The sequence below is a fragment of the Mirounga angustirostris genome, unplaced genomic scaffold, assembly GCF_029215605.1.
Source record: "Mirounga angustirostris isolate CCGP_5_RB_7025 unplaced genomic scaffold, mMirAng1.0.hap1 SCAF_4, whole genome shotgun sequence".
Classification (NCBI taxonomy): Eukaryota; Metazoa; Chordata; class Mammalia; order Carnivora; family Phocidae; genus Mirounga; species Mirounga angustirostris.
The window spans coordinates 60,097,752-60,119,874 of record NW_026991712.1 but is presented as its reverse complement, the minus strand read 5'-3'; the positions used below and the strand labels follow the sequence as shown (position 1 = coordinate 60,119,874).

Below are 22,123 nucleotides of genomic sequence, written 5' to 3'. Positions count from 1 at the left end.
TTGTGTTTGCAAGTGTTCTGGATAGCTCTCAAAATTCTTTGGCTAGGTTGAAATCTGGGATATTCTCTTGTTCTGCTTCTACATGAGCAGCAAAAAATAATGCCTGCTGCAATTTGAATTAACTGTAAAAGAGCTATAAAGCATTTTGGAAACTAATTTATGACAACCCTAAATAAAAGCAGCATGTAGAACGTGAACAATTACTTCCATCAGTTCCAAATGGGCACCGTTGTCCAAGCACATTTTAATCATCTCCAAGTCACCACTTTGAACAGCCATGTGCAGGGGACTAGATTTTCCATTATTCACGAAGTTAATGTGAGACTGTCTGCTATATCCATGTTCTTCACCTTCAGAGGAAAACAGAATTCAAGAGGACAAACATTATAAATCAATTTTTTTAAAAAAGGATATTTAGACTTATATAAAAGCCTGTGTATAATCTCTATTAAATATTTTTCAAATAGCATCCAGCAGAATGGGTTTCTTTATAGTATATAATGTATGAAAGCCTCTACTCACCAAACTTTAATATTATTTCCATGCATTTTTTGGCACCTGAGAACGCAGCCTGGTGAATAGGGAAACATCCCCATTTATTTGATTTACATGGCTTAGCTCCTTTATTTAACTGGAGGAAAAGAACAAACAAACAAAAAAATGTCAACTGACACAAGTAAAACCCCAAATCACAAGGATAAACAAGAATTAAAGGTCTTTCCTAGACCATTTCATTATTCTGTGCCTAGGTAACACTATATAGAAAAGCTTCGTAGGATATGAAATCTAGGCAAGAAGGTAATTTTGGAAGGAGGCTAGGATTATGAACTAGAGACACTTTATATTTTCCAAAGATGAAGTGACAATGTAGACATAAAAATATCAACCTTAATACTCCAACTAACACATTTTTCAATGGAATTAATGAAGTGTTTTAAAATATTATCATGACTTCTCCTATTTCTATGCTCAATACCTTATATAAATAAAGTGATATTTCCCAGATTCCTGTCCTCTCATTTATGTAAAATTAATAAATGGTAAGACCAGCACTCTTGTTAAAGTATGAAAATCAGGTATTTTCATTAATGGAAATTCTCTACTAAAAGAATGAAAATCAGGTATTTTCATAGTAGAAATTCTCTACTAAAAGAATGTTACCTTGATCTCTGAGTCCATCATTTTCAACTATCATTTTTTTATACATCATTGAACTTCAGTTTTAAGTGCCTTTTATTTTCACAAAAGGAAAGAATCTGAAAAAGCAGGAAACTGTGAAGAAGCAAATATTACCTATAATCTCACTTTTGAGGGACAGTGTTGGTTTACATTTTAAGAGACAATCTTTTTTGTTTTATTTCTTTTCAAAAGTAATTATGTGCATACTGTGTGATCATTTTGTTCAAAAAGTTTACATTCTTTAAAAATATGATTTTATTAAGTACATATTCCATTTTTGGATACACAAAACTTTATACAATAAATCCTTATTACTGAACAAACTTTTTTTCCCCCAGTTTTCTCCATCTGATATATGTACCACTAGCATTAATATTAGTAATAGCTTTAATTATCTCCTTGGAATGTATTCCGAGAATTAAAAAGTATTCACACCCACAGTGAACGAAATTCTTTGATTCATCAAAATTTCTCTAACCCTGAATATCAAATTAACAAGTTTTTTTCATCCTTCCAATTTAATTTTTTTAAGATTTTATTTATTTGACAGAGACACAGCGAGAGAGGGAACACAAGCAAGGGGAGAGTCAGAGGGAGAAGCAGGCTTCCCACTGAGTAGGGAGCCTGATGCAGGGCTTGATCCCAGAACTCTGGGATCATGACCTGAGCTGAAGGCAGACGCGTAATGACTGAACCACCCAGGCGCCCCTCATCCTTCCAATTTAAGAGACAAAAAAAAAAAATTGAATCTCATTATTTCAAGGTTTCTCTTCGATTAAAGAAATTAATTAAACTTCATGTGTCCCTTGCCAATTTTCTGTAGTCTTTTCCTCACAGATTTGTAAGAATACCTTAAAGATAAATTTTTATCCATTTAAAGATAAAGAAATGGATATCATCATATGCTTGGTTTGCTCAGGTCAACTGATGTGCTATAATCTGATACTAAACTATCTCTACATTCCCTGGATAAGGCCAATGTGGTACCATGTGTTACTCTTAATGATTTCAATCAATTTTGCCAGTATTTTTAAGATTTTGCATCTATATGTTTATTTATATGTAAAATTGGTCTAAATTTTTTTGAGGAAAACTGTCAAATTTTGGAATTATTATATTTGTTTCTTAAAATTAATCTGGTTATTTTCACTCTTTTCTTATGCTATAAAACAGTTACCTGAAATGAAAACTTTTTCCATGAAAGTTTTAAAGAACTTGTAAAATCTATAAAAGCTTGTAAAATTAGCTGACTCCAGAGCTTAATAATGCATTTTTAATATTTTTTATGGTTCTATACATAAATGAGAATTAACTTTTGGTTAATTTCTAAATTTCAATTACTTTTAACTATCCTTTTAAAAAGGATTTTCCAATTTTTTAAGAATAGGATTATTCATACTGATCTTTTGTCATCTTAAAATTTCCTACCATATCCAGATAAAGTCCTCTGTGATTTGCACTTTATATTTTTCTTTTATTTAGACTTAGCCCATACCAGCTCTATTTATCTTCTTTTTCAAAGAAACAACTCAACTTATCAAATAATCCAAAAATCATTAATTTTTGTTTACAACTTTACTATTCCTTTATTACAATTTTCTTTTGTTTTATTTGAAGCTCTTTTTCTAGACTCTTAGAGTGCTAATTCATTTATTTTTATCCTCGTTTTGGTCCAATCATGACAGTTTATAGGAATATGTATTTTTTCTCCAAAACATCTAATTAACATGTTAGACCCTATTTGTAAACTTAAATATTCAGGAAGATTTCTAAAATTATTTTTATTTTCCTACTCTCTGGGATAGTGGAGAAAAAAAAAATCAAGTGGCAAAAATATATACCCTGGCCTGAGCAACATGCACGTGATTAAGGGATAGTTGAAAGAAAGCTATTTTCTGGAGTTCTAACACCACACTCAGAAGGGACAGTATGTAGGGTAAGAGTCAGTCATTTTAGGTGGGCATCTCCAGATTCAGTGGACCACCCCAGGAAATCCCACCAGAGAGAGGACTGGCCCTACTTTTAGGGCTGTGGCCAAAGACCTTGGTCATTATGTCACATAGGGCTCCCTTTCTGAGAATCCATGGCAGCAACTTCTAGTCCTGGGAACATGAATAGCTGTGTGTCTTGGCTTTTATTTCATGAGCCCAACAGTAAGTTTGCAGTTGACTATGTTTATCTCTCCTCAGACTATTCAGAAGCTCAGAGTAAAAACTATGGTCCACTTTTACTAACATCCAAGCTACTCTACTTCACATTCTGTAGTCTAGCCTAACCAGCAGCTTCACCTTCATTTTTGCTGTCTATACTTCCTTTTCACTTGGTTCTCTTCACATATTCTTTAATGTTTTCCTGTGAGTCTTCTGTAAGCAACCTCAGATCGATTTAAGATTCAAGGAGTGTGTACAAATACAGAAACACAAAAAACTATTTTTTTCTGACATTTTCTGCAGTTTATATTTTGCTGAGAAATCAAGAGCTGCTATAAATAACAATGATTCATGTTACCCTAAAGAAGGAAAGAAAATGGGGAAAAATGGTTAAAATACAAACCAAGATTTGCAGTGCTTCATTGTTGTCTTTGGAACATGCGATTATCACAGCTGTGTTTCCATTTTCTCCTTCCAAATTAATATCTGTACTGCTGTGTTCAGTCAAGACCTACACAAAAGAGGGGAATAACGGTCAGTTAGCTTTCAAGTTTCCAAAAAGAATTTGTCTTCCATTAGATTATAAGCTCCTGGATGCTAGGGACCATGTCCTTATTCATCTTTTCTCATCCCTCTCCCACAGAATCTGGCACAAACACTGTACTTAGTAGTTACTACATACCTTTCTCAAAAAAGATGAAATAATGGTGATTTGGGGGCACCTGGGTGGCTCAGTTGGTGAAGCGATTGACTATTGATTTTGGCTCAGGTCACGATCTCAGGGTCATGAGATCAAGCCCTGTGTCAGGCTCCCGTGGTGGGCATGGAGCCTACTTAAGATTCTCTCTCTCCCTTTCCCTCTACCCCTCCCTACCCTCCATGTGCCCATGCATGTGCTCTTGAAAGAAAGAGACATTTCTAGATCACATCAATTAAGGCAATATGGAGTTGTGAAACTAGAAGAAATGTGGATACTAATAAACAGCTCACTTAATACCTCTCACTTGTATTAAATGAACTATGTTAACTAACAGCTTCTGTGGAGCCATTCAGAATATGAGTGTAGAGGAAGAAGGGAGGAGAAGAAGGGCGAGACACAGAGATAAGGGAGGTAGGAAGGGAGAGAGGGAGGAGGGAGTGGGAAGGGAAGGGCTGCTTTCTCCCCTCCAGCCATTTGTCTTGTACCTCTATTCTAAGTATTCTGGGAAATGTCAATTAAAAACTTTATTTTTCTTCAGCAGAGAAAAGAGAGTTCATGTAACACTGGTATGGCTTAACTCAATTAATTCAAACTTAGTCCGGAATAGAAACTTTTTCTATGATTTAATAACTTAGCATTCCTGACAAAATGGTTAAGCAATGATGGAATTTAACTGAAGACCTGTCACCTCTGTAGAGATCACAATTGAGTCTCTCATGTCAAGCAATGACACAAGCAGCTAAGGTACTGCAGTTAGGAGGTATCGCTGGGACCAGCACCTGACACCCCAGAACTAATAAGGAGCAAAACCAGAGGAGGTCTGCAGAGATCCAAGACAGATTCAATCCCTTTAGAAAGGGGAGGATTTGGGCAGCAAACGGTCAGACTCTTCAGACTGCTGCAGAAGGCTCTGCCCGATTGATCTGAAGCAGTGAGTGCCGAAAGCTGACCCGGACCGGACTTATCTCAACTGTGCGCCCACAGACTGGCTTCGAGTTTGATTTGTTAACTTCCTGCACCCTTCTGTTACCTTGTTTGTTGTGTGATTTGTCTTCTGTCCTGCTCTGGGGGCTGTGTAAGAAGCCAAGTTTAATCACATGGTGAAACGTCACTGAGTTTGGAATCCTGAACCTGCTTTAGAATTGTGATTAACTTTGCTTTATGATTGAATAAAGCTGACATTGTGGAAAGATACAACTTGTGCGTGTGAGCCTTCGTAGCATGCCCAGGACACCCCCTCACCTGGTGGCTTCCAACTGATTATAGGCCAAGAATCTATAGATCTTTAACCAGTCTTTATATTAAATCTAACAATAATTCTCTCATATAAATGTCTCCCCCAAGAGAGAATCTTTGAATTGGCCTACTAGAGGCCTTTTCTCTTCTAACAAGACTATGATAAAACTAATATGTACTTACAATTTCTTAAGAAAAATTAAACAAGTTGTTTCCTAAAAACCTTGACTTAAAAAAAAAAATGCACAGAGCCCCTTGTTAATAGAATATGCCTTGATATGTCAGCAAATGAATTAGGCTTACTAATTAGCTCTGCTCAAACAAACTTAATTTGAGATTTTAGTATGTAAGAACACGTAGATTATTGATGGATGAAAGAAAACGAGAACACAAGTTCATTCTGAACGTCAGGCACTTTCACATTCTGTTCTCAACAAACTCTAGATTCCCATGTAAAGTAACTTACCGAGTCTGTAAGAGATTTTTCTCTCTTTGCCCTCTTAGAATCAGAGATCATAGATTTACTGTACTTATTAGGGTGTTACTGCTTGCTACCGTCAGCACAATTTTTCATAAAGCTGTGTAAAATTTATGTGGCAGAGATCCCAGAGAGAGCAACTAAACTGTGCCTACTTCAGATTCACTCACGACCAGGCAAGTCTGGAAGTTTGCAGGTGTGGCCTCCAGTGGTCCCTTTGGTAAAAATCCAGGAAGCCTCACGGGAGGGTCAAACCACTGGATACCTATGGGGTAAGCCCTAAGGACTAAGGCTTACAGGCTATAGAGAAACAAGGCCACCCACTAACCCTAGGGCAAGTGTCCCAGGAAACACTACTGGTATCTGTAACAAGAACTTGAGGGAACATGCAACAGTTTCTTACTTTACAAGCATACAGGCAGCGGTAGAAGGTCTGGGGGAAGGCTGGCCAAGTAGACAATGGAGAAGCATTCTACATTCAGCAAAGGCTGGTGGGGTACAGGCTGGACCCATGGGCATAACTGGGAGAGGCAGACCTAGAGGGGCTTGCAAGCGCACAGAGAAACACCCCAAAATTCCTCCTCCTTCCATTCACTTCATCTCCGGTGAAGTGGAGGGGTTTAGAAATATTTTTAGATGAAGTTATGGCTGGTAAGGTCAAGCAAAGGAGAGGCAACTAATTTCAATTTTCTTATAACCCTGCCCTTTTTTTTTTTTTCCCCTTGTTCTGGTGTTACCAGGAAATTCTTTGTTATACCCCCCATCTACTTTATAAATCAGCTATGGGCTTACTTCTAAACTTTCTTTTCTATTTCTTGTGGTATCTTTCTGTACTTGTTAATCTTAACATTTCTGATTCCTAATTAAAGATAGCCTTTCAACCGTTACCTGCCTTTGAATTCCCAAATCACACTTTCAGAGTCAAGGTTAATTAAGTCGATGGGCATTTCCTTCTGAAAAGAGCCTTCAGAGGAAGCACAAGAGTTCCTTGAGGAAATAAGAGGCCTCTTTGGTTGGAAAGGGGTCCCCAGGGTCACTAGTGGTCCAATGCAAACGGTATAGAATAAGCATCTGGGTCACAAACAATGCAGACATTTAAAAAAACAAATAGCCTGCTGCCAAAGGCCTTTTCAGTCCTGAACCATCTTCTTAGGGGTGGACACTTATGCTCATCCCTTCTCCTTCAGGCAAAATGCCCATTTACTCATTCATTTATTCAGGAGCCATAGTGGTGAGGAATGGAGATATTTAGATTAGTTGCACACAGTCCCTCCTTCAAAGATAACCAGCCAGAGCCGGAGAAAACCACATGAACTTTTTTTTTTTAATAAATCTTTTTAAATATTTTTTTTCATCTTTTTTATGTTCAGTTAGCCACTGTATCATACATCATCAGTTTTTGATGTAGTGTTAGAGGATTCATTAGTTGTGTATAACACCCAGTACTCATCACACACGTGCCCTCCTTAATACCCATCACCCAGCTATCCCATCCCCCCAGCCCCCTCCCCTTCTGTAACCCTCAGTTTGTTTCCTGGAGCACATGAATTTTGGTTACAATACCATGTGCTAGGTATTAATGACAGAGCTATACTCTAGCTATACAAGTTACAGTGGGAAAGCAGAAAGCAGGCCCCTGTAACATCCTCTATGCCTGGCTTCAGGGAACCAAGGACCCAGGGGGCTGAGAGGAAGGTGTCTGGGCTACAGGAGCATGGAGCTCAAGAACACCCCTGGGACTTTTTTGGGTGATTTACAGACAAAGTAGGTTTGGGTATGGTGTGATGGGCCAGCTAATTTTGTCCCTCCAAAACCCATGTTGAAATCTTAATCCCCATTGTGATGGTACTGGGAGGTGGGGCCTTCCGAAGGTGATGAAGGATATAAAAGAAACCCCAAAATCTCTCCCGCCCTTCTGCTTTATAAGGACACAGTGCAATGACAGACATGTGAAACAGGAAGCAGGCTCCCACCAGACACCAAATTGGCTAGTGCCTTGATTTTGGACTTCCCAGCCTCCAGAACCATGAAAAATAAATGTTTTTGCTTTAGGCCCACAATCTATGGTATTTTGTTAGAGCAACTCGAACCAATTAAGATATGTGGCTTAGCATAATATCCAAGTCATTATTTGCAATGTAATTACCTCAGGAAAACTTGTAAGTTCCAAATTGCCTCTCTCAGAAATGAATATGTGGAACCCGATCCATTTGTAAGTTTCAGTGCTCTTTAAGTAACCATGTGTGTCTTCCCATATGTCTGAGAGACTCTGCAATGCAGTTTAAAAGCCTTGGCCTAAAACTCACCCTTTTGGCATTCACCAGCATTTCCTTTATTTGACAACACTCTGAAGCCTTGGAAAAAATAAGAAATTCCCCCAAAAGTATCATTATGTCTTCTGCCAAGACATGCCATCCACTAAGGCATGTTGTCTAACAAAAATAGTTAAGTCACAATTATGTTTTCTGTCTTCACTGAGGCATTCATTCATCACTATCTTCCTTTTTATCATGTTATCAGTCAGGTAAAAAAAAAAGTAAAGCATTAACTCACAAACAAAGATGAGAACAAAATTCCTAATTTTTGCTTTCAACCAGTTATACGACATTAGGCAAATTATTTCATTCTCTGTGCCTCAGTTCCGTCAGCTATGAAATAGTGATAATAGTCTTAGTACATAGTTCTGTTTCTTTTAATGAGGATTAAGAAATTGAAACATATAAAACTTTTCTTAAAATGCTGATATATAAGAAATCTTCTTATCTCTAGTCTTAAAGATAAGACTATCATCATCAATCATCATTGGTTGGTCAAAAGCAAAACCAATGTTATAATCACTATATTTCATCCATCCTGGTAGGCTAGGTTGGCCACTCTGGCTCAGTGGCTCAGGCAGAGACCACTGGACCTGAGTCCTGGCCCATGCTATGATGGGGAGCAGGGAGCAGCCTTACCTTCATCACCTCGTTGTGCAAGCTCTGCACAGCTATGTGAAGGGGTGCCATCATGTTGCTGTTTCGGAGGTTTGGGTTAGCTCCTTTACTAAGAAGAAACTTAACACTTTCAACCTGGTTTTTTTCTGCGGCCCAGTGTAGAGGGGTATTTCCATAATCATCCATCACATTCAGCACTAGAAAAATACACCGAAATAAGAGTTAGATTTTGCTTGCACTATATTCAACACCTATTGCATGCCTGTTCACTTCAAAGCTCAGTGCCAAGTGCTGCGGACATAGGCTTCACCTTCTTTACAAAAACATTAAAATATAGCTTCAGTTCTCAGGAAACGTCTAATGGACACCTACAGGGGATATGCTGAAGTACGGCATGGACTTTGTCAAATGAGTTAGAGGTCTGTCTATAGCATCCACAAGAGGCAGACTCTCCTGTTGCTATGTTTTTATCTGCACTAGGACTTTGAGGATAGTTATAAAATACTGAGCTTATATAAAAGCCGTAACTATATGCCAGAAACACTAAGTTCCATACGACCATTATTGCACTCAACCCTTCAACAGCCCACAAGGAACCATGACCATTTTTTTTCAGAAAAATAAAGAAAAATGAGGCCTAGAGGTTCAAAACTTTGCCAGTGTTACACAAGCAGTATGGAGTTCTGAAAACTGCCTTACTCTTTGAACCTCAGTGTTATTATATTCAAATCTGGTAAGAAGGGGTGGGGGAGAGGGAGGGAGGGAGGGGGAAGCTTAAAATACATAAATACTCCACAACGCTTCGGGTGGGGGGGAGAATATCAAATCATGTCTTCAAAGATCTTAGTATAGTGGCCCATAGCAATGGTTCAAAAAAATGTTAATGAGAAAAAAGACACACCACGAATAAACCATTAAGACTGGAATTAGAGCTGGTGCCCCTAATGCCACACACGGTTTCCACCTCTTTCTATAAAGCACCATATTGTACTATTTACCCTGTGAGCTCAGCATAAGAATATAACCTTTTATACAGCAGTGTCTTATATCTATTCTAAAATATACATGACTGTCTGCTTTATCAGCCTTTTTAATCAGTGGCAGGATATTATTATGTCTGAGGAGGAGGAAGTATTTAGTCATGAATAGGATTTGGGGGCCATGTGCAACCATGCTGCAGGCACACTGCCCATTTTTTTTGTTTTTTTTTTAAAGATTTTGTTTATTTGACAGAGAGAGGCACAGCGAGAGAGGGAACACAAGCAGGGGGAGTGGGAGAGGGAGCAGCAGGATTCCCACGGAGCAGGGAGCTCGATGCGGGGCTCGATCCCAGGACCCTGGGATCATGACCTGAGCTGAAGGCAGATGCTAAATGATTGAGCCACCCAGGCGCCACCTGACCATTTTCCTCCTTTTAAAATTTATCTTTCCACTCTCCTTTCATTCATCCAAGTACCTCATTCTCAGCAACGCACTCCCCCCCCACACACACACACTCCCACTCTCTCATACTCATCCTTTGACCATTCTGTCTGATCAAGTCACTCCATTCAAGCATTTCATTCAGCACCAAACTTAAGCAGGGGCCTACAATAATAAATTTCCGTTCACTAATTAAAGAACTTGAATTTGACTTTTATCTCTATCAGTTTTCAGAAATCATTTTTACAAAGGTCAGTGAGGCCCTTTAACACAAGGGTTATTATGATCTTCCTACTTGAGCTCTTGGGTGCAGTTACCCTTATTATGCATCTATCTGATAACTCTTCCCCGGGCTTCTGTACCATCAATCTCTTATCCACCGCCTTCTTCACCACTCTCTTGCCGGCTTTTCCTCTGCCATCTGATCCTTAATGTCAGTGCCTTACCCTTAAGCTACCTTTGCTGTCAATTTCACGGTCCCCTAAAGGATTTCCATGTACTTCCATAGCTTCAGATACTTTCTATGAACAATGGCCCTGTGGGGGCAGCTCTCTTCCTTCTAGAGTTCTAGTCTACTAGAACACTAGCTACTAGTCTACTAGTCTACTGGATATTTCCAAGTAGAGGTCCTCTGGACCTTTCAGACTTAGTATGACTAAACCAAATTCATTATTATTCACACCTCACTCTCACTTTTCTTCTGTTCTTTTTATATGCCTTCTTTTCTGGATAGCTACACTATTAGCCTAATCTCCTAAATTAGAAATCTCAAAGTCAGTTCAACTGTTTGCTGCTTACTCCTCACACTCAATCTCTTATCAAGCACTGTCCATTCTACATGCAAAATAGCTCTTGATTCTCTCCCTTTCTCCCTATTGCAATCTCAAAACCCTCATGGACTCTTTGCTACTAAAGTAGCTTTTCAATTGGGCTTCCACTTCCAATCCATCTCCCACAATACTGATGGAATCATCTTAAATAATAAAGGTCTTATCACAATATCTCACTGCTTAAATCTGTGGCTTCGCCCTTCCTTATGTGACTACAGCTGAGTTTCTCCAACATGGCTGTGTGGGCACGAAGCTGGATAGGAGCCTTGATTTGTTCAATGATGCAATTTAAGTACAGAATGACCTCAGTGGAAATAGTAAAGAAGAATACATAAAATGTATATAAACAAAATCTCTGCATGTTGTGCAATGTCCCAAATCCCTGAACCATCCTTTGCAGTATTTCAGTGGAAACTGGCCTGAAGGGAAAAGTCACACTCCTGAGTGAGATATTCAAGCCCTTTATAATCTGGAACTAATCTGCCCTTCAAAATTACTTCATACCACTCTTCCCAATGAATCTAATGGGATGATGGACTTATAATGCATTCATTGTAACATCCTGTGACCTTCGAAAGAGGAGTCATTGATGATCATCTCCAACAGCTCCACTTGACCTTCTTCCGCAGCATGGTGCAAAGGGGATGCATTCATATCATCATATTTGCTTAATTTCTTTTGTTTCTTCATAAGGTTTTTAAATCTATATGTACTTCCTTCAAAAACCACCTGGAAGTATATAAAAAATTGTTACCTCCAACGAGCATATGTAAAACTTAATAATATAAGGTAATTTTTAAGTTGGGAGGGGCAGAGGGAGAAGGAGAGAGAGAGAATCTGGTGAGGGTGGAGCCCAATGTGGGACTCAATACCACAACCCTGAGATCATGACTTGAACCAAAAATCAAGAGTCAGACGCTTAACCAACTGAGCTGCCCAGGCACCTCAATACAAGTTAATTGTTAAAAGGTTACTATCATCCAAAACTATTTATCCTGCTTATGATAAAGTAAATAGGACTAGGACACAAGGACACGGAGAGGTTACACAATTTGCCCAAAGGCACCCAGTAAATGGCAAAGTCAGAACTTGAACAGGAGATGCATGGAATATGTATTTTGGCTGACTGGTCAATGATGGAAAAACCAACATACGAGAGAAACCGAAGCTGAGGTAAAAACCATTATCATAGAATGAGTTGTGTGACAGACTAAAATATTTTAAACCATAAGAATAGCCTTTGGAACAGAGAAAGACATGTATCATATGATCTCACTGATATGAGGAATTCTTGATCTCAGGAAACAAACTGAGGGTTGCTGGAGTGGGCGGTGGGGTGGGAGGGATGGGGTGACTGGGTGATGGACACTGGGGAGGGTATGTGCTCTGGTAAGCGCTGTGAATTGTGCAAGACTGTTGAATCTCAGATCTGTACCTCTGAAACAAATAATGCAATATATGTTAAGAAAAAAAGAAGAAGAAGAAGGTAGCGGGAGGGGAAGAATGAAGCGGGGGAAATCGGAGGGGTAGACGAACCATGAGAGACGATGGACTCTGAAAAACAGACTGAGGGTTCTAGAGGGGAGGGGGGTGGGAGGATGGGTTAGCCTGGTGGTGGGTATTGAGGAGGGCACATTCTGCATGGAGCACTGGGTGTTGTGCGCAAACAATGAATCATGGAACACTTCATCTAAAACTAATGATGTAATGTATGGGGATTAACATAAGAATAAAATGAAAAAAAAAATGGAAAAAAAAAAAAAAGAATAGCCTTTGGAAAGCCAGTTCAGTAAGTTTTTGGCACAGTTGGCTGTTGTCACTGGCCTGTGAAAATGTAGCTCCAAACACATGCTCATTTCCACTGATGTCAGGGGAGAAGTGAGAGCTTTTTTTGAATACCTTATTTTTCTCTAATACTCTCTTTTCTTCCTCATGCTTTATATATTCTTTATTATGACTGGACTGAGGATGATTTATCATAAATGACATTGTCTTTTCCTTGTAAAATTTTGGGGTGACAATATTGACATTCTGCTTTTGATTCATTCTCACAAGATATGAAAAATTCCCAAACAGAACTTTTTCTAGAAAGTCTCATGGCCTAAACAGAATAAACTTACTAAAAATTATTCTTTAAAAATAATTTTATTTGATATTAATGTTACTATTGCAAACAAAATTTTATAAAAATCTTCATGTGATGAACTTGCTTCTATTATCCTGCCTTGCATCATTTAAATTTTCATAAACATTTTAGATCAAAAGTATACTGTTTTTCTAAAAATTAAGTATTCTCTTTTAGTATCTATATTAACTGACAATCTATTCTAGTTCCCTACTTGAAAATTCTTAGTATCTGTTTTATACAAAAAATTAAGACTTTTCGAAATTGGGGGCACCTGGGTGGCTCAGTTGGTTAAGTGTCTGCCTTCGGCTCAGGTCATGATCCCAGAGTCCAGGGATCAAGCCCCTCATTGGACTCCCTGCTCAGGGGGGAGCCTGCTTCTCCCTCTGCCCCTCACCCCACTCTCGTGCGCTCTCTCATTCTCTCGCTCAAATAAAATCTTTAAAAAGAAAAAAAAATCTTCAAAGTAATTATAATCATATTTATTAATTACACTTCAATGGACTGACAAGAGTCTTATTCAAAGTTGCTTCTAGAATTCCTTATATTTGAAAGGGAGTATTTAGGTATTATCAACAAATATGAACAACATACCTTATTCTATTGCTAACATTTTTATATTGTTTAGATATGATGGTATCACTGATAACACACCAGTCCAAAGACACCAGAAATGGCATTGAATTAGATATTTTGATATTTGATTGCCAAAGCTGAATTGCAGAGTTTGGGCCAAAACTGAGGCTGTAGCCAAACTCTGACATGTCCCTGAATTGCACACAAGTGTTCTTATTCCAGAAGCCAGCCTCTTCTAGCACCATGCTGTGCCGTGTTCATGTAGTGCTTACCTTGAGCTATACCAGGCTGTCTACCTGAATGAAGTGTGCCCTGCTCTCTTTCCTTTCCAATCCACCTTCCTGATGCCCTCCTAAATTCACCCTCCTCCTTGAGGCTTTCACGAGAGCTACAAGATGCCATTCTCTAGCCTAGCCTTTCTGTCTCTAGCTTTAACCCCATAAACAAGCATTCTTTGGAATCACCAATTTTAAGTTTAAAGGGATTCTAAGACACAGAAAAAGTTTGAGAAACACTCTCTAATTCATTCCTCACACTGTCTGTGCTGAATGTGTGCACTTGTTTTGCATGATACTTTATATATGTAAATAGGTTTTCCAAAAAGAGAGAGTGAAGGAAAGAGAGAAATAAGGAAAATCCAGAGCTCTTACAGAGCAACAGTTGGGCCATATGGACACACTAGAATTTCCCCAGACTACCTTTTTAAAAATCAGTGGGAAAAAGGAATGGAACATCATTCCAGGGCTATGCTAATATACAGACTAAAATTATTTCTCAGTGTTGCCCCCAGCTTTGCAAGTATGTGACCAAATAATACACCTGATTTTTTTCTGAAGGTATTTCTTATCAAATATTTCATTACATGAAACAAAAACATTTTACAAGACAGTAGCTTTTCACAGAAACCACCGTAAAGTAACTACTTCCTGAAAATACAGAAACCTCCTCCAAACAAATGATCCAGGTACTTGCTTTAATTCTACCTTTGGCTATGACTGGTCATGTTTGACACATATGAAATAAAATTAAGTGTTAAAGTACTTAATGTGTTTTAATATAGTTAATAAACATGGAGCATATTAGGATTTACTCAACAAAAAGGATTCATTCAATAAATACCAGGTTGAAATAAATAAAACAAAATCCCTTAGAAGTTTGAACTTTGGTTTTTGCTGTTATCACAGAATAGTACCAAAGAAATCATTTTTCTATGACAGTCTTTAAATACACATGTATCACTTTTCAACTACAAAATTCTTTGTAACTACACATAATTTTAGTGAATGAAGGATAGAACAATGAGCATGCAACCATTTCCAAACTTAAACAGATTCAGTAATAAATTAAAAATGAAGTTCTTGGGCATCTGGGTGGCTCAGTCGTTAAGCGTCTGCCTTCGGCTCAGGTCATGATCCCAGGGTCCTGGGATCGAGCCCCACATGGGGCTCCCTGCTCAGCAGAAAGCCTGCTTCTCCCTCTCCCACTCCCCCTGCTTGTGTTCCTGCTCTCACTATCTCTCTCTCTGTCAAATAAAGAAAAAAAAAAAAAATGAGGTTCTTACAGAAATAAGCTATTTCTCAATGTCTCACTCTATCAAAGTGTCTAATTACATTTGGAAGTATTTTAGCACTTGAATTTGATGTTCTCCCAGTGATAAGAAAGGGATTACACTGCCCACCCCACAGTGCCAGAGAGAACAATTTACAGGTCTGTTCAGTGATGTGCTGTCAACACAAACCCAATTACACACTCTTGAGAACAAGTACTAGGTTCAGATGCTCATAAGGTACTGCTGAATTCACAATGACAAAAGAGCCTCTAAGTACTTTATATAAGCTCATCAGATGTGTTAAACAGTCTGAATTCAGTACATGACATGTTAAGTCAGATTTTGAAGTTTTTTTTTTTTAAAAGATTTTTATTTATTTATTTGACAGAGAGACAGCAAGAGCAGGAACACAAGCAGGGGGAGTCGGAGAGGGAGAAGCAGGCTTCCTGGCAAGCAGGGAACCCAATGTGGGGCTTGATCCCAGGACCCTGAGATCATGACCTGAGCTGAAGGCAGACGCTTTATGACTGAGCCACCCAGGCGCCCCCTGAAGAGACTTCTTAAAGTTCTGAAAGTAATCCAAGGATGTCATTTAGACAAAATTATTATATATTCATTCAATATAGTTTTTTATTGTCACAGGGTTACTTCAGATTCTTTTGGATTCCAAACTATATGACTAGATACAGAACATAACAGACTAGATCACTTTTAAAGAAGCTAATTCTAAGCACTTTAAAACAGGTATCAAATACATTTGTTCTAGGTTGCTTTAATGAAATACATATAAGCAGTAATGGGGTAAAAAAAAAAAAGAGGGAAGCTAGGTGAAAGATTGTAACAAATGAAGAGTAAAATGCTAAAGTATTAACTCTTGAAAGAAAGTCATGGAAAAAGGTAAAGGCCTCAGTCAGATGGTTCTTTTTCCACATTTCTCATCTTCTAAGGTTTCTTCCATTCTTTGATTTTGTTAGTATTCCTGACATGGTGTGTGTATGCTGGAGAAAATACTATATACCATATGTTTTTAATCAGGAAATCCTTAGAATCAGAACTCTCCACAGTATTATGGTACTGATTTGTAATTAGTCTCACCACTGACATTCCTACAGAATGATCTATAATTACTGTAGGTAATAAAATACATAAACCCTTCCAACTACAAGCTCTGTTGTAGCTTCTAAAATCCTTAAATAACAAATAGCTCTACTTGACTTAGGCCATAAAACTAAATGAAGACAATTAAAAACATGAAGTTTGAGACTCTGTGTTACAGAAATCCTTCAGCAAATATCTCTTGAAAACAAAACCACATTGGTAAGTGAAGTATTTCTGATGAGATTTTTGAAATGTAAAATTTTCTTACAGTCCATAATATTAATTCCAAAGACACTATCCTGGCACTTAAAGTCAACTCATGATCTCAGTTCTTTGGATTAAGCCAAAAGACCCTAGTTAATATGCTATTATTAAGGGGGAGGGAAAAAAAAAAAAAAAGCCAGTGTTTAATCTGTATGCGCAAATAGAAGTCTGGTTTGTCAGTTTGTGTGATTTACTACACATGCCTGACTCACACTATTGGCAATTTGTGCAACCTATTTAGAGGTCAATCTGGTGATTTCTATCAAAATTAAAGCTGTACGTACCTCTTGGTCCTGCTAAGACTTTGACATGCATACATATTCACTAATATACTAACAGAATCAGCTGTACTCACACTCACAAACACAATCACATGTGTGATAGCAAAATAAAACAAAAACACAACCTAAGTGTCTACTCATGCTGAACTAATTAGGTAAATCATGATACATTCACACAAGGGAATACTATAAAGCTGCAAAAAAGAGTGAGGTACATCTCCAGGTGAATTTTAAAGTACTCTAAAATATAATTTTGTAAGTCACGGTGTGTGTATTTGTGCAAACTCCCCTCCCCCGCGCTCTGGAAAATACATGAGGCACTGTTAACTTGATTCCACTTCAGGAAATGGATTTGAGGTGGGGGGGGGGTAGGTTGGAAAGACGTGATATTTTAACGTTTAAAAAGAGACCCTTCCTGGGGCGCCTGGGTGGCTGAGTTGGTTAAGCGACTGCCTTCGGCTCAGGTCATGATCCTGGAGTCCCTGGATCGAGTCCCGCATCGGGCTCCCTGCTCGGCAGGGGGTCTGCTTCTCCCTCTGACCCTCCCCCCTCTCATGTGCTCTCTCTCAAATAAATAAATAAAATCTTAAAAAAAAAAAAAAAAAAAGAGAGAGACCCTTCCTCCCGCTGACGCTGACCGTGTGAGGAAAGCCAGGGGCGGGTTTGCTGAGCCCTCAACAGCCTCTGTGCCCTGACCGTGCCCTCCGGGGCCACTGTGCCTCTCCGGACGCCAGGGTGTCCCGGGAACCGCTCAAACGACTCAAGCCCACCCTAGCCCTCAGCGCCTCGCGAAGACCACCTAGCCAACGTCGGAGGGCCTCCTCTTCCACAGTCCTTCCTGACGCCCCCACTCCCTGGAGGAACTCGCCAGTCCCGCCAGTCCCGCCAGGCCCAGTACTTTGGGGTAAGTCTCCTCAGACTGCAGGTGCCCCCGCAGGGGTAAGGGCAGGTTGAGCAAACCCACAGGCAAACAGAAAGGACACAGCAGGCGCTGCTGGGGCGCCTCACTAACGCGGCCCCTCGCGCCCACCGCCACCCCCCCAATTCTGAGAAGGTCCCCAGTGCCCGGCGTCCTGCCGTCCCGGGGCTGCCGGCTGGCCAACCCCGAACGCCGCAGGGCAGAGCTAAGCACTGCCCCCCGCCCGGGCTCCGGACCCGTCCCCACCGCCCATCGCCCGGGGTACCTTAAGCGAGTCCTTGGAGTCGTCCACGTCGTTCTCCACGCCCTGGTAGACTGCGCCCTGGGGCTCCTCCTGCTCCCCAAGGCTCAGCATCTTCCTCAGGCTGCGCCTCATCGACCGCACCCCGGCGCCACCTGCACCAGCTGCTCCCTACGAGCGCGGGCACCTGAGGCGAGGGAGCGCGGGGAGCTGCCGGCAACTCGCTCTCCCCCAGGCCGAGAGAACTTCTGGAAGGGGTTCCGCGTCCGGGGCTGCGGGCAGCGTAGGAAGCAAGAGGGGCGCGGGGAGGAGGCAGGGACGCAGACCTCGTGGCCGCGCCGAGACCGTCCCCCGTTCGCCGCTTCGGGCCCAGAACACGCGCGACTTGCCTGGCTCGGCTGCGCACCCCCTGAGTCAAGGTGTCAGGTCTGGGTGGATCCAAGGTCTCTGGAGTCTTTTATAATAAAAACAGTAAGAACCGCCCACCTGCAGGACCGGGGCGGGCGGTGGAGGGGAGCGGAGGGAAGGGAGGGGGAATTGAGAAGGAGAGAATAACGGAGTCCGTTGGCAAGATTTTTCTTTTTTAGGATTTTCCCCCCCAAGAGCTTCTGAGGTTGGATTTCCCTTTTCATTTTAGACTCTTTGAGTTGGAAATAAGATTTTAATGAAAACTTCTCTTTCCAGAAGAATAGGGAGAGAGATTAAATCCTAGCACTGATTTGAGCAACTAGATCAGGTCCCTTTGAAGCTCAGGTCCCATTTCCTGTGGATGCCAATACTAATCTCACGATTTGGTGTTTCAGAATGGCTAAAAAAATGACTGTTAGGTTAAAGGTTAAATCATATTGACTGCGGCCGGCTTGTTTACCCTCAGCTTTGTTTGTGAAAGGTTTATCTTCATGGGCCTGCCCTGCATCTATTAATCAACAGCATGGGTGTAAGTTGTGGAGTGGAAGGTGTCTCCTCTCAGCTGAAGAGGCTGCTTCTCTCTTTTCATTCAGTGGAGGCTTTGAAACTGTAGCAACTATGTTTAGGCTACAAGGTTAGAAAGAAAAAAAAAAACTTCTTTCAAAAACTGATTACACTTTGCACAGGCCAAAACTTAGCTTCAGCGGTCTGTTGTTTTGGGACAATCTGTGTGCTTCTTTAAGGCCCTGGATGGTCATAATCACCTGGCAATCTCCAGCACCTGTTTTAAGACCCTCATGGCTCCAGGACCTGGCATACATCCTGTGCTAAATAAAGGTTTGTGGACTACTTGACCTAGGGGCTACTGGGCTGAACATAAGGGCAGGTAATGTGGCATGATTATATTTTGGGACTATGGAAGCTCCGCCCCCCCCCAAAAAAAATCTATCAATAGATTTTGCAGATTGCCATCAATTCCACCCATGGAATGGAATTCCCTAGAAGGATAATATTGAAGTTTATCACCGTTTACCAGTTGATGTGTATTTGGATTATTTTTAATTTTAGTTTATCATAAGTAATGCTGCTATGAAGTTTTTCATACAAATCTTTCTGTGGACACGTATTTTCATTTCTCTTGGTTAAATACCTGGCAGTGAATTGCTGGGTCATATGGTAAGTATGTGTTTGGCTTTGTATGAAACTGCCAAACCATTTTCCAAAGTTGCTGGGCCATTTTACATGCCCACCAGCACTGTATGAAGATTCCAGTTTCTCTGTATCCTCACAAAAACTTGGTGTCAGCAATCTTTTTGATTATAATCATTCTAGTGTGTATATAGTGGTATATCATTATGGTTTTAATTGGCATTTCCCTAATGGCTAATGATACTGTTTTTTGTTTCTTGTTTCTTATTAGCCATTCATACATCTTCTTAACAAAATGCTTATTAAATTATTTTGCTTATTTAAATTGAGTTGTCTTCTTAATATTAGGTTGTAAGAGTTCTTTATTCTGGATGCAAGTCTTGTGTCAGATGAAGGATTCACAAATTTTTGCAGTCTGTGGCTTCTCTTTATTTTCTTAATGGTGTCTTTTGAGAAGTGAAACTTAATTTTGGTAAGCGTCTAATTAGTTTTTATGGATTGTGCTTTGGGTGTCATATACAGCAATTTTTGCTTATGTTCACAATAAAAAGGCTTATGATTTTATTCTCTTACATTCATTTTGAGTTAATTTTTGTATAGGGTGTGAGGTAGAGGTATAAGTTCATTTTTATTGCATATGGATATTCACTTGTTACCATTTGTTAAATAAAACTATGCTTTCTTCATAGACTTGCCTTGGGACCATGGTCAAAAATCAAATGACCATAAATATATGGGTTTGTTTCTAGACTTCATATTCGATTCCATTGATTGATAAGTCTGTGTATAAGTAAGTCAATACCACACAGTCTTGATTTTGTAGCTTCATGGTAAATTTTGAAATCAGATAGTGTAAATCCTCCAAATTTGTTCTTCTTTTTCCAAATTGGTTTGGCTATTCTAAGTTCTTTGCACTATAAATTTTAGGATCAGCTTGTCAATTTCCATGGAAAAGCTTGCAAGGATTTTGAGAGGAATTGCATTTAGTCTATATATCAGTTTGGCAGAAGTGCCATCTTCACAATATCAAGTCTCCTAATCCAGAAACATGGCATTTTTCTCTATTATGTAGATGTTTCTTGATTTCTCTCAGCAGGGTTTTACAGTTTTCCATGGACAGGTCATATACTTTGTTGCTGTTAAATGTATTCCTAAGAATTTTATTAGTTTTAAGGTATTTTGAACAGAATTGTTTTCTTAATTGCACTTTCAGATTATCTGTTGTTAAAGTATAAAGATAGGGGTACCTGGGTGGCTCAATTGGTTAAGCATCTGCCTTCGGCTCAGGTCATGATCCCAGGATCCTGGGATCGAGCCCCACATAGGGCTCCCTGCTCAGTGGGAAGCCTGCTTCTCCCTCTCCCACTCCCCCTGCTTGTGTTCCCTCTCTCACTGTGTCTCTCTCTGTGTCAAATAAATAAATCTTTAAAAAATAAATATAAAAATAAAATTTGAATTTTTATATTGCTCTTATAACCTACAACCTTGTTAATCTTGCTCATTAACTTTAATAGTTTTTTTTTTCTGGATTTCTTAGAAACTTACACATATAAGATCATGTCTTTTGCTCTAATAGGACAGTTTGCTTCTTTCTTTCCCAACTATATGCCTTTAACTTCTTTTTTTTCCACCATAATGCACTGGTTAGAAGCTCCAGGACATTGTTGAATAGATGTCCAGAGAGTGTGTCCACTCTTGCCTCTTTCCCAGTCTTAGGGGAAATGCATTGTTTTTCACCATTGAGTATGATGTTAATATTAGAATTTTCATAATTACCTATTATTAGGTTGAGGAACATATCTTCCATGATGACTTTGTTAAGAGTTTTTAATCATGAGGGAGTGTTAAATTTTATCTGATGCTTTCTCTACAGCTATTGAGGTGATTGTGTGCTTTTTCTCATTTATTCTATTTTACATTAATTGATTTTCTAATATTAAGTCAACATTTTATATATTGCTGAATTCAGTTTGCTAATATTTTGTTAAGGATTTGGTGTTTACATTCATGAAGAATATTGGTCTGTAGCTTTTCTTCTGTGTAATGTCTCTGTATGGCTCTGTTATCAGTGTAAGTGGCCTCACTGATGGAGTTGAGAACCATTCCCTTCTATTTCCTGAAGTAGTACACATAATATTGTTATTTCTTTCTAAGATTTCTGTTACAAGTCACCAGTGCAGCCTGATAAATTGGGTTGTCTGGGCTTTTTGTTTTCTTTCTGGGAATATATTTAATTACCAATTCACTTTTCTTATCTTTTTATAGGTCTTTTCTGAATTTATACTTTTCTTGAGTAAATTTGGGTAATTTGTGCCTTTCAATAAATTTATCTATTCATCTAATTTGTCTATTTTTGGCATAAGTTTATTCATAAAATTCCCTTATAATCCTTTTAATTCTTATAGGACCTGCAGTAATGTCCCCTCTTTCGTTCCTGATTTTGATAATTCGTGTCATCTCTCTTTTCTGGCTAATGGTTTATCAAATTTCTTGATATTTACAAAGAACCAGTTTTTAATTTTATTGGTTTTTCTCTGTTGTCTTTCTACTTTAGGTTTCATTGTTTTCATTGTTTTTTTTCTCTC

The 22,123-nt window shown here is 39.3% G+C and overlaps 1 protein-coding gene across 1 annotated transcript in view; it reads right to left on the bottom strand.

The window, feature by feature from the left end:
- TRPA1 (transient receptor potential cation channel subfamily A member 1) overlaps positions 1 to 18,116 on the bottom strand; it is a 52,559-nt gene extending 34,443 nt beyond the window's left edge. Inside the window, exons 1-6 of the mRNA XM_045898994.1 lie at positions 18,006 to 18,116; positions 11,498 to 11,657; positions 8,698 to 8,873; positions 3,733 to 3,840; positions 523 to 631; positions 205 to 350 (exon numbers count right to left, since the gene is read on the bottom strand). Coding sequence (XP_045754950.1) covers positions 205 to 350; positions 523 to 631; positions 3,733 to 3,840; positions 8,698 to 8,873; positions 11,498 to 11,657; positions 18,006 to 18,116 — 810 coding nt within the window. The remainder of the gene's footprint in view (positions 1 to 204; positions 351 to 522; positions 632 to 3,732; positions 3,841 to 8,697; positions 8,874 to 11,497; positions 11,658 to 18,005) is intronic.
- Between the last annotated feature and the right edge of the window lie 4,007 nt (positions 18,117 to 22,123).